The sequence below is a fragment of the Cetorhinus maximus genome, chromosome 7, assembly GCF_964194155.1.
Source record: "Cetorhinus maximus chromosome 7, sCetMax3.hap1.1, whole genome shotgun sequence".
NCBI lineage: Eukaryota > Metazoa > Chordata > Chondrichthyes > Lamniformes > Cetorhinidae > Cetorhinus > Cetorhinus maximus.
The window spans coordinates 49,428,593-49,440,835 of record NC_135885.1 but is presented as its reverse complement, the minus strand read 5'-3'; the positions used below and the strand labels follow the sequence as shown (position 1 = coordinate 49,440,835).

The 12,243-nt window shown below is 39.0% G+C and overlaps 1 protein-coding gene across 3 annotated transcripts; it reads right to left on the bottom strand.

Moving 5' to 3' along the window:
- Nucleotides 1-399: 399 nt before the first annotated feature.
- On the bottom strand, nucleotides 400-8,013 carry eef1akmt1 (EEF1A lysine methyltransferase 1). 3 transcript variants are annotated; one of them, XM_078545466.1, is made up of 5 exons: nucleotides 7,917-8,013; nucleotides 4,972-5,129; nucleotides 3,449-3,531; nucleotides 1,993-2,273; nucleotides 400-669 (listed from the first exon to the last, which is right to left on the bottom strand). In XM_078545466.1, exons 2-5 carry the CDS (start codon nucleotides 5,110-5,112, stop codon nucleotides 527-529), a joined length of 648 nt encoding a protein of 215 aa, XP_078401592.1. In that variant the 5' UTR covers nucleotides 5,113-5,129; nucleotides 7,917-8,013; the 3' UTR covers nucleotides 400-526. The 3 variants fall into 3 exon arrangements, with proteins under 3 accessions (XP_078401592.1, XP_078401594.1, XP_078401593.1); XM_078545468.1 differs by having other exon boundaries at nucleotides 7,922-7,965; XM_078545467.1 differs by lacking the exon at nucleotides 7,917-8,013 and adding an exon at nucleotides 5,973-6,099.
- Nucleotides 8,014-12,243: the final 4,230 nt, after the last annotated feature.

The window sequence follows — 12,243 nt, the reverse complement described above, 5'->3', positions numbered from 1 at the left end:
TCCAATAGTCATTACTGAGACCAACTTCTAATTTCAGATTTATTAATTAAATTTAAATTCCACCAGCTGTTGTGGTGCGATTTGAACCCATATCCCCAGAGCATTAGCCTGGGTCTCTGATTTACTAGTCCAGTAACATTGCCACTATGCAAACGACACTCTGGATTAGGTATTGTAAGGGACATCAGTGGTTCAGAATGACTTCCTGACACTTGTACCATGTATCCTTGATACCCTTGTACCATGTGATGAACTGACCTTTTAACAGCATCAAAATCACAAACGTAGCATCTGATGATTATATATTGTACCTGTGAACCCTTTTATATATATGGACTGAAAAAACATTGAAATTTGTGAAATTATTTGTGGAATAAATTGCTAATGGCAGCACAGAAATATGGATGATCAGTTAGTTTAATAGATAATACATTATGACAAGCCCTTGCAATCCATGTGTCATTATTTAGGACACAACTTCAGTTACAATTCTTTTATAAAACAGGGTTTTTCCATTTTTAAAAACTTACAAGATGGAGTCCAAATCTAATCTAGACTCATAATTTATATAACAACGAAATTCATTTGATAAATTCCTATTGTGTTTTGGGAGAAATTTGCACATTTTCACAGAAAGTAACTTTGCTGCTAGGTCTTCCATGATTGCACCTGAAATAGAAAAATTCAACTATATTATAAATAGATAGCTTATCCAAGGGACCATCCTGAGCCTAGAATTTTAATAAACTATTTTAAATCATCAAAGCTGAGCCCAATCAATTATGAGTGGGAATTCTGGCTGATTTTTCCCCTTTTCTAATTGAGCCCCACAAACTAACAGGAGACTCTCAGCATTATCCCAGCTGACATCAGTTAAGACCAGATACATGAACAAAGACAGGGAAAGTGGGGATGAAATCTGGGATTTTTCTGTTCTGTTCTTGGCACACTGTTTATTCATTCAACCATTATATTTAAAAAGCTTATATTTATATAATGCCTTTCAAATAATGAAACATCACAAGGCACTTTTTAGGATAAATTGTGAACATTGAACATGAACTCGAGAGGTTAAGGGGAGTGAGGAACAGCATAACTAAAGTAAGTTTCCAGAAGGTTTCTGAAAGTGGGGTGAAGTTTAAGAATTCCAAAGTTCAACAAAAGAGTCGCTGAAGGCTTGGACACTCATTGTGAAGGGGAAGAAGAGGGTGGGGGGGGGGGGGTGGAGGCGTGGAATAAATCACACACTAGACCAGAAAAGATGAGAATACAGAACACAGAGCTTAAGATGACTACAGAGGTCAAGTGTGGCAAATTCACGAAAGCATTTCAAATTAAGGTGTTTGAAGTAGGGGACCAGCAAACTCACTACTCCTGGCATGCCCTTCAAAATTCTACATTGAACCAAGGTTGGCCTCCTGGCTTGATGGTGATCAAGAAATGAAAGATGTGCTGGGTCACAGATCGTGGTGGTATACAATATTCCTATTCCTGATGGTACCATTGAAGCACTGTGGGCCACATTTTTGGCTGTTAAACCTATCTTTAGCCTGCCCCACTTAGCAAGGTGGTAGTGCCACACTACCCATGGAAGATGTCATCACAATCTTCACAAGGACTGTGGTCACTTCTAGCTATTCTATTGTGGCCTTCTGGATTTCTGTTATTCTGCACTTGTGTCTCTCCTAAAGTTGCTGTCAGTTACAGTGGAGTAATCTTGCTGTTATTTCTACCACAAAATCCAGGCTATTATCTTATTCCAAAAATAAATTTAGTTTAGGAATCAACAGGACTTGCACACCAATTAGTTGCTTTACTGTAAGTCTGATCCACACCACTGCTGTCAATGGAATCATGTCCGTAGACCCATCTAGAGAGTGCAATCAATAAATTTATATTCATATTCCTTCAATATCCAACATTCACGTTTCATTAGCTGCTAAAAGTTGGTGATTTTCTATGAACACAATAAAATGAAAGATGTCCACATACCAGTACAAAGAAGAATCTTTCCTTTTGTTAAATATTTGACTGTTAATGCTATTTTGCTGAGACACTCTTCTGAAAGATAGGGTGGATCGACTATCACTATGTCGCAACTGTGAGGTTGGAGATCTTCATGTAAATTCATAGGGTAGTTATAGTCATAGAAAACAAACTCCTTCCCATAAACTGAAAACCGCCTGTCATACTCCAACAGAACAGCAGAGAACTCTCCATTCCAAAGCTGCTTCAGTTTCTGATATACACTTGGGGTACTGATACAGGCAATTCTGAAATAGAAATTACATAAATAAAATACAATATTTCAATGCATCACTTCTGTATATAGACTGACATTTTTAGCCTCCAAGTTCAAACAAGCATAAGGTGCTAGAGAGAGCTTGGAATTCCTTAATTCATATTTTTAGGAGTTTCACCAGAGACCTAGAAAAATAGAAAGAAAAGTAATACTTATAGAAGATATATTAATTTTTCTTCAAGTGATTCCATTTTTCAGATGCTTCTGATGGTGCAATGAATAGTAGTAGCACGCTGCTTCATCCTGAATTATGCTCCTCCACTCAACTTCAAGAATGGAGTAGTAGGGTTTCCAAGATTTGGAGGGAAGGTTCACCCATATAATTTCAAGTGTGTATCAAAAGGGGCTGAACTTCAGAGACCTGAAATGAATTTGCATGCCTAGGCTTGGATGGTTCTCTAGATAATTAGACCCAAGTACGGTACTGAGCCATAAAAACCAGGAAGGTCTTACATTTCGATTCGAGTTAGCCAGTTTCAGCTAGGCTGCTCTCAGAAACGAGAGAAGAAAATATTGGACACATGATACAATCCTGATCACGAACTAGCAAACCTTTCTAGAAATAGGGACACTAACAGGAATGAGCTCTGCTGTGATATCTGTCATAGTCAAATACCTCAACAAAACTCAATTTTCTCAGACTAAAACAATAGTCATTATTTGCACATGGATTACACAGTTGTTTTAGTTCGGGCCTTTTTGTTTTGGCAATATTGCTTCCCTTCTCTGCTGTTGACATCAATTCTTTGTTATTGTCTGGTTCAATAAGCTAAAATACCCATGGTACCCCAATCAAGTTGTTAATATTCAGTGTGAGCCTCAATGATGATTGTTGGCAGATATTCTTGATGGAGACATCAGATTCAACCCCAATCCTGCCCTCACCCAATATCACCACATCCAACATTGGAGCCTGGATAGGGATCAGCACAATTCTCCCCTCCTTAAATCATAGATGCTGAGTCAATGTATAAATAACATCCTTACCACAATATGGAATTGAATACAATATCAGGAATTGAATATGAAACTTTCCTAATTCACATGTCTCAGCTACTTCTTGCATGAACTTAGGTTTGCTTCTTGATTAAAATAATGCACCTGAGAAACATTAAGTTACTTATACAGCTGAAAGAACATATATACCTGCTGTCACTTCCTGCAGCTTCAATTGCCTCCTGGGCTAGCCGTAGAGCCGTTTCATCACTGTACCAAAATTGGCTTAATTGCTATTAAAAATAATTTTATAAATTATAGTTTAGCAACATTACTGGTCAGTAGTCTTATTTAAAAGTTGTATCATGCAGTCAAAAATGAACATCCTAAACTATAATTCTGTGCAAATGTCCCAATATTCACAACTATATTCAAATTATAATCGAGTTGAATGCATCATCTAACGATATTCTATGAAATCACATCTAAAGAAGTTAACCTAAAACAAAAACTACCAAGAAAAAAGATCATCTGCGCATGTACGCAAAAGTAAATGTTAAATTTGTAAAACTTGATACATCAGAGCCCGAAAGAGTCAGAATGTTTTTTCAACATCAAAGGCTTTGTACAGACAGGAAGCACAGAATTATACAGCACAGAAAATGCCATTCACCTCATTGTGTCAGTGCTGGCTCTTTGAAAGAGCTACAAATCCTACTTCCCTGTTCTTCCCACAGAACGCTGCACATTTTGCCTTTTTAAGCAAATATCCAATTTTCTTTTGAAAGGAACAATTGAATCTGCTTCCACCATCGTTTAGGCAATGCATTCTAGATCATAACAATTCGCTGAGTACAAACATTTTTCACCTACTCCCTGGATTTTTTTTGTCAATGATCATAAATCTGTGTTCTCTGCTTACCAATCCCTCCAGCCACTCTCAGTTTCACTCTCCCTATTTACTTTATCAAAAACCGTCATTATTGTGAAAACCTCTTAAATATCTCCTTAATCATCATTCTGAATTAGCAAAGTGATTCCTAATCTCCCAGTGCCAGTATTTATATCCTAATGGGCTAAGCCAATGAGACAGTAGCCCATGCTGTATGTTACAAATTTAAAAAGCAGGACACTTTAAAATGAGCTTCAAGCCTCCAAGCATTTATTTTCTGAGCAAACAAGAATGTTTTTAATGACAAAGACCTGGTAAAATGTAGTCTTAAGACTACATTTGGAAAATAAACATTTACAGGAAATGGGAGACTTCCTTTACTGTATGGCAAGGCTTAGAACATTCTGTTTTCAACAAAAGTAATTTTTTAAAGAATTTTTGTTTCGATGAAGAAGAGATATGTCAGTCCTGGAGAATTTTAACATTTATCAACTTTATCCACCAAAAGTTAGCATCAAACATATTCAGGTAAATGGCTACACACAGGGTAAAGTATATTCAGATCTGCCCCAACAATGCGCCTTAATTTACCAGTGAGAGACACCTTACAACTGTTATTCTTTAAGGCTACCATAAGTGAGGCTATAATTAGTATAAATTAAATCCATTTTGTGCTTCACACTATTCACCAGCCCGCCATCATACTTAAATAAAATCCTAATGACAAAAGAGTCCGCCCATGCTACTGTAGTGTACATGTACCAGAAAATGTCACCTAAGTAATATTGTTCCAGCTATATTTCAGGAATAGATAGCCAAATACAAATCATCAGTATTTTACCCAGTCTTCTTCTATGGACCCAACAACATAATTACTGAACCCTGCATATTGCTTCTTCTGTTGATCCAACTGGAACTCTTGCAGGGCGGCCAAAGCATGGGCTGACAACTGAGTGTCGTCATCATCATCACTGTCATTCATTCTGACAGCAAATTACCCTGGAATAAATCAAAAGGATGTATTGTACACACCAAATAATACAATAACACAAACATCCAACTTCCCTTCGTGGCTCCAATGTTAGTTAAAATATAGTTAATAGGTTCTGTCCCTCTCTCCTTCAAATCTGCCATCACCTCTCACCTCAAAAAAACAACCCGTGACCCCACTATCCTTGCAAACTACTGCCTCATTTCCAACTTCCCTTTCCTCTTCAAAATCCTTGAATGTGTTGTCACCTCCCAAATCCCTTCCCATCTTTTCCAGAACTCCATATTTTAATCCCTCCAATCAGGTTTTTGCCCTGCTACAGTACCAAAATGGCTCTTATCAATCTCACGAAGTAAATCCTTTGTGACTGTGATAAAGGTAAACTATCCCTTCTTGTCCTTCTCAATATATCTGCAGTATTTGACATGGTTGGTCACCTCCTCCAATGAGGGGGCCCATAAACTACCCCCACCAGCATTATCTGACCTTGCTATTCCTGAACCTCATTTATACTGATTCTACTTCCTGATTTTCTGAGCCAAGATCTTTTCTCACTAATGTCTTTATGTTATCCTTTATTATCAGGGCTACCCCATCTCCTTTACCATTCAGTCTGTCTTTTTAAAACGTTGTGTACGCTGAAATATTTATTTCCCAAGCTTGGTCACCTTGTAGCCAACTCTAATGGCAATTAGATCTAAACCATTTATCTCTATTTGTGCCACTAGTTCATCTATCTTATTGTTGCTAAATTACCAGACTGCTCATCTAACATCCAGTACTGGGTGAGCTGAAATTTCCTCCCATTAAATATTGGGAAGATTACATTTATTGTCTTTGATTCCACCTACAAGCTCTGTTCCTTGACTACCGACTCTATCCATCTCCTGGTAACTGCCTGAGGCTGTTCATGTGTCTGCTCCCAAGAAGAGGACCCGACCACTTGTCCAGGCCATCCATACGGCCATCTATTTTCACCTAGGAAATGTACAAACAGGAGAAAAGCCATTTAGCCCCTGAACTATTTCTTTGTCTCTGTCTCTCTCACAGCTCCGGTTTCGCTTAAGTTTCTCTTTTTGTATCGAGTTGAGTTCTCCCCAAAATGGACAATGCCACTCTCCGATTGGTCGACTGTAGAGGCATCCAACTTGCTCTCCAGTCTGAAGCCACGGAATCAAGAAAGAATACCCAAAGAACAGTGAAATTTATGATTCTATGCCTGTTCCACCATTCAAAAAAATCATTGTTGATCTGCAACCTAACTCCATATATCCGCCTTTGCCTCATATCGCTTAATACCTCCATAACGTCACCCAACTGTGCACCTGCCTCAGCTCATCTGCCACGGAAACTCTCATCTATGCCATTGATTTGACTATTCCAACACACTCCTGGCCAGCCTCCCACATTCTTCCCTCTACAAACTTGAGTTCATCTAAAACTCTGTCGTTACTCACACCATCTCATTCACCTATCACCCCTGTGCTCACTAACCTACATTGGCTCCCATTAAACAATGCCTTGATTTTAAAATTCTCATCTTTATTTTTAAATCCCTCCACGACCTTGCCCCTCCCTAACTCTGTAAACTTCTCCTGCCCAACAATCCACTAAGGTATCTGTCCTTATCTAATTCTGGCCTCTTGAACATCCCCAATTTTGAATGATCCACCATTGGGTGGCCATGCCTTCAGTTGCCTAGGTCCTAAGCTCAGGATTCCCTCCCTAAACCTCTCTGCCTGTCATGGTCTGAAATTGTTGAACTCAATGTTGAGTCCAGAAGGCTGTAAAGTGCCTAATTGAAAGATAAACCCACTGTCCCTCGAGCTTTCACTCAGCTTCACTGGAACACTGCAGCAGGCTGAGGATTGCAATGTACCATGAACTTTGTCCCCCACTTTGAGTCTGTTTTTTTTTGTCATGTGCCAGTCTGAATCTGGTTTTTCATGCTTTTTTGCTTTTGGACAGAGGTGTTCATTATTCTGCCAATCACACTTATCTGGACCAATGCTTTGTTTCTTTACTACACTATTACCACTCCCTTTGCTTTTTGTTCCATGACATTTTTGTCATGTATTCTCTCCCACCATCTACCCCTATCCCAGACTTTTGTTTTGGCTCTTCCTGCCCCCTTTCAACAGCATAACACCCATTGCCTTTCTATCTATCTTCCTTCAGTTCTGAAGAAGTCATATTGCACTCAAAACGTTAACTCTGTTTCTCCCTCCAAAGATGTTATAAACCTGCTAGGTGTTTCCAGCACTTTCTGTTTTTATTTCAAATTTTACAGCATCCGCAATATTTTGCTTTTATTTTAGCAGCCATTGAAGTTTCATTTAAATCACTGCATCAGTTGAACGAATGCACTCCCTTCCTCTGGATGTTTCACTGACTGTTGGGAAGTTTTTCCTTCAATAATAATAAAAACAGAAAATGCTGGAAATACTCAGCAGGTCAGGCAGCATCTATAGAGGTGAAAAAAACAGTTAACGTTTCATTGCGATGACCTTTCGACAGGACTGGAGGATGTTAAGGATTCAATAGTTTATAAGGTGGTTTTGTACTCGCTTTAAAACTGATCATCTCTAACTTCCAGTTCTGCCAGAAATCATCAACCTGAAACTCTGGTCCTCTCTGTACAGATGCTGCCAGACCTGCTGAGTATTTTCTGTTTTTATCCCGCACTATAACATACTGAGACACGGTTCCTACCACCCCGCCTTCATTATTTAATTCACCATGAAACCCCTAACAGCAGGAGAGCAAGACAAAAGCCCGGATAATCTTGTACTCACACAACACGTTCCACAGCACCTGACCTTTCACCTCCGACATCCGGCCGACGAACTTGATCGCGTGCAACACGGCGGCAGCGGTCGCAAAGGAAGTGACGCAACGACGCACGCAATGTTGATCCGGAAGTGCCTTGTTGCTATGGTGGGGTGCGAGGTAACAGGTCAGGAGGTCAGCGGGAGCTGAGGCAGAAGAGTCTGAGGATATTAGAGGAAAAGCAGGCAGGTTGTGGTCGTCCATCTTTGGGATTTTTTTTTAAAAGAAGAGGACAAAATGTTTCCCTTTTAATGCATTTCCAAGGAACTGGTTATCAAAGAGTAATTGCAGAGCCTCGGAAGAGCTGAATTAGTGGGTTTATAATCGAGGGGAAAATCAAATGAAGGTTTACAAATAAGGCTACTTTCTAATGCACTGTATTGGATTTCTATTATTAATTTTCAGACGGTTAACAGGTGTTTACCAAAGGTTGGAAGAAACATAAAAAGAAAAGCAAAATACTGCGGATGCTGGAACTCTGCAATAAAAGCAGAAAATGCAGGAAAAGCTCAACAGGTCTGGCAGCATCTGTGGAGAGAGAAACAGAGTTAACGTTCGAGTCCTCTTCTTTGGATCTGTTTCTGTCTCCACAGATGCTGCCAGACCGGATGAATTTTTCCAGTACTTTCTGTTTTTATTATGGAAGAAACAACTTTATCTTGATTCATTCATTAGCACGAGGTACACCTAATCGATTTTTCATGGATATTCCCAATCACCTTTTCCAAATTTATTTCTGTCAATATATCCACACAAAATCTGAGGAGAAAGGGTTCTGCTTCCAGTGAAGAATTCCAACCAAAACCTTGTATTTTTGTTTTTCACAGCTGATATGTTGTTTATTAACAGAATTTCTGTTTCGGATTTCAACATTTGCAGTTTTTCATTATCTTTGTTGATGTATAAGGTGAATTATAAAATAGAGCAGCTCAGGGTAACAGCCTCTAATTTTCCTTCTCCCCTGATGTCCACATAGTACTTCTTGATAGCATGGCGGAGATCACTATGATGGGTGTAAACCCATGAACTACCTACAAAATTACAGAATGGTTATAGCGCAGTAGGAGGCCATTCAGCTGTGGCACAGTCAGTACAATGGTGTTTGAATTGCACCCTTCACAAGAAATAGGAAGAGAAGATCATGTGGCCCATTGAGCCTGCTTCATCATTCAATATGATCATGGTTGATCATAGGCTTCAACTCCATTTTCCCACCTGCTCCCCATATCCTTTAATTCCCTGAGACACCAAAATCTATCCCAGCCTTAAATGTACTCAACAATGGAGCATCCATAACCTTCTAGGACAGAGAATTCCAAAGATTCACAACCCTTTGAGTGAAATAATTTATCCTAAATAATCAGCCTCTTATTCTGAGACTATGCCCCTGTGTTTTAGATTCCCTGACCAGCAGAAACAATCTCTCCTATCAAGGCACTTCAGAATCTTGTATGTTTAAATGAGATAGCCTCCCATTCTTCTAAATTCCAGAGAATATAGGCCCAACTTACTCAACCTCTCATCATAGGATAACCCTCTCATTCCAGGGACCAATTTAGTGAACCTTTGTTGCACCACATCAAATGCAAGTATTTCCTTCCTAAATATTGAGACCAAAACTTAACCTTGCAACCACCGAAGAATATTATTTTTTGTTCTAGGGTAACCTGCCTGCTCTTTTATATTGGGTGGAGCTAAGTCTCTAATTCATTCAAGTGGCCATTCTTCATCTGTAAACCTCATCTTTGTGACAGTGTCAACAGGCCATTTAGCTATGGAATGTGGTGGGATCATAGTTCAGTCTCATCTGAAATCCAGTCACAATAGCAATTAGGAGCAGGAAACTTTGTGTGAAAAAGGTAAAAAATCAACTGAGAACCTGATGAACATTGTGGTGCTGCCATATCTGCCCTGACTGAGATCAGCTAACAGCACAAACTGGGTATTGAACCTTATAGCCTCTTCACTAATATGGTTCAGTATCATGTAGGATATTTATTCCCAGAGCATGGTCTTGCCTGTTCTGTGTTTCAGATGAATTTTAGGGACCGCATGGCACTATTGAAAGAGTTTCCTGGCCAACCATCCTTTACTGAACAAACAAGTAATTTATCTCATTGTTGTTTGGCAGAATCCTGCTGTTTTACAAAATCAATGGTGCAGTCTCTTTGTAACTACAGTTATTGTACTTTAAAGTATGAGATGTTGTAGAGAGACATAAGGTACTTAATAAATTCAAGTATTGCTGCAACATTTGTCAGTAGCTGTTTGGAATTGCTCATGGCACATCAGAGTGTATCGACTCAACCTTTGATCTTTAATTTACTATTGCTTTCTCTTCTGCAACTATTCTCCTCTTGGATGAAAGGTGTTGGATGATATAGTATGGTGTATTAGGGAAAGGAGAACCTGAGAGCTGTACTTTCTATTCACAACTGCCAGTCATAGAAGGGAGATGGCCAGTTTTGGGTTGCTGGTGAGTGGTCCTGTGGGAGTAAAGGATTAAGCCAGGGCTGTGGATTTGCTTTGGAGTAGCCGCAAGCTAAGTCTAGAGTTTTAGGAAAAGGGAGAAAGGCCTTTGGACTGTGGAGATTTCAGTAAGATATTATCTTACATAAGAAATCTAAAGTTAATTTCAAATACTAAAGTGAAGTAAATGCTAGGAGAATCACTTCAGAAGATTAACTAAATTTGGACTAAAAAGCAAATATAATAGTATACATACCTTATAGGTAAAAGTATTACCCAGATGTGCAATCTAAGTATGACAAAATTGTGACAGGAAGCAAGTACAATCAACTGAATATGCTCACATTCAGTTCTGAAGGAGCGCTACACTGGCAGAGAAGTGGTCTTTCGAATGAGAAGCTAAGCTGCAGACTTAAAAAGCATAGAGAATCTTGAAAAGGTCTCTCTCAGGATGTAAAAAAATCTTATAGCAGTAATTTTGAAGAAGAGCAGAGTATCCTGGCCAATATGCATCTCTCAACCAAAATCGCTAAAATAAATTATCTCAGATTGTTATTTTCACACTGCTATTTGTTGGGAGCCTGCAGTATGAAAATTGGCTGCCACATTTCCTACATTACAATATTGACTACACTCCAAAGTACTTCATTGATTGTACTGCCAAGGTCTTAAAAACGCCATATAAATGCACAGTTTTTGTTTCAGGCGCAAGACTTTTAATATCACTGGTGTTCTCCCATGGCATTGCTCACATTGCTGGCTACATTGCCAATGTTGTTTTCGTGTTATTGGCAGCACATTTCGTTTCCAATGTCTTGTCTCTTTGTAGTCTTTTGCTGGTGTGTATATCTTTTGTGATTGTGTTGTCATTTCTACTTTTGTGTTTTATTTTTCTTTGTTATATTTTGCCCATTATTGCCGTCAGTGCTCCTGTCACTCTCTCTGATGCCCCTTTGCACTGTTAGCTCTCCTATTCTCCACTTGTTACTGTTCATCTCAAAAAGTTCCCTCTTTTTGGATGGAATAGTTGGGTTTGCTGCTTACAAGATGGTGCCACAACGGGCTCTTAGCAGAATGCCGAGACAGGTACAAGGGTAGCTGTGGGCTTTTCCAAGAGAGCTTGCAGTCTGGAATGAAAGGAGATTAGGATGACAGTGTAGCGGTGATGGGTTTGCAGAGGGATTAGAAGGGCAAAGTACCTGAGAGAGAAGAAATAAAAGATGTCATGATGTCAAAAGAGAAGATGGAGATAGACTTGGATTCAAAGAAGCAGAAATAAAAAAGCAAAGCGTGATGAGAGTAGATGCTTTTCAGACTGGGAGGTACTTGATTTTGATAGCTAACAAAAATATTATGCCTCTGGGGAGTGGATCAGTAACTAGACTCAAATCATTGCTGAGAGATGTAGAGGGAAATCGAGGAGAATTTTTTTCACTCAGAACATTACCTGAAAAACTGGTGGAAGCAGATCCCATGAATAATTTTAAAAGGGAGTTGAACAAGTACTTGAGGATAAGGAACTTACAGGGTTCCCGATGAAAAGTGGAATCATGGGACTAAGTACGATGAGCTGAATGGCTGCATCCCACACTAAATTTTTTCAACTGCCCATCTTACTAGTAATGCAATCCTTCAATTCTCCTACATTACAAAATAAAAGCAAAAGTTAAAAATAAGGTACTTTGGGGTGGACTTAGGTTGTGAAAGGGACTTTGAAACTAATGTTTAAGAATAAATTACAAAATCTAAGTTCAATGTGGAATCCAAAAATCACAATTTTCCTCTCATTCCACACACAATTTGAGGAGTAAATTTTATGAGTGA

What these genes read in the sequence shown, in the direction of transcription:
- eef1akmt1 (XM_078545466.1), bottom strand. Translation starts at nt 5,112, where the DNA reads ATGAATGACAGTGATGATGATGACGACACTCAGTTGTCAGCCCATGCT. An exon ending in GCTGCAGGAAGTGACAGCAG is followed by an intron (nt 2,274 to 3,448) that starts GTATATATGTTC and finishes TTTCTATTTCAG; the next exon opens with AATTGCCTGTATCAGTACCC. An exon ending in AAAGATTCTTCTTTGTACTG is followed by an intron (nt 670 to 1,992) that starts GTATGTGGACAT and finishes TTTCTATTTCAG; the next exon opens with GTGCAATCATGGAAGACCTA.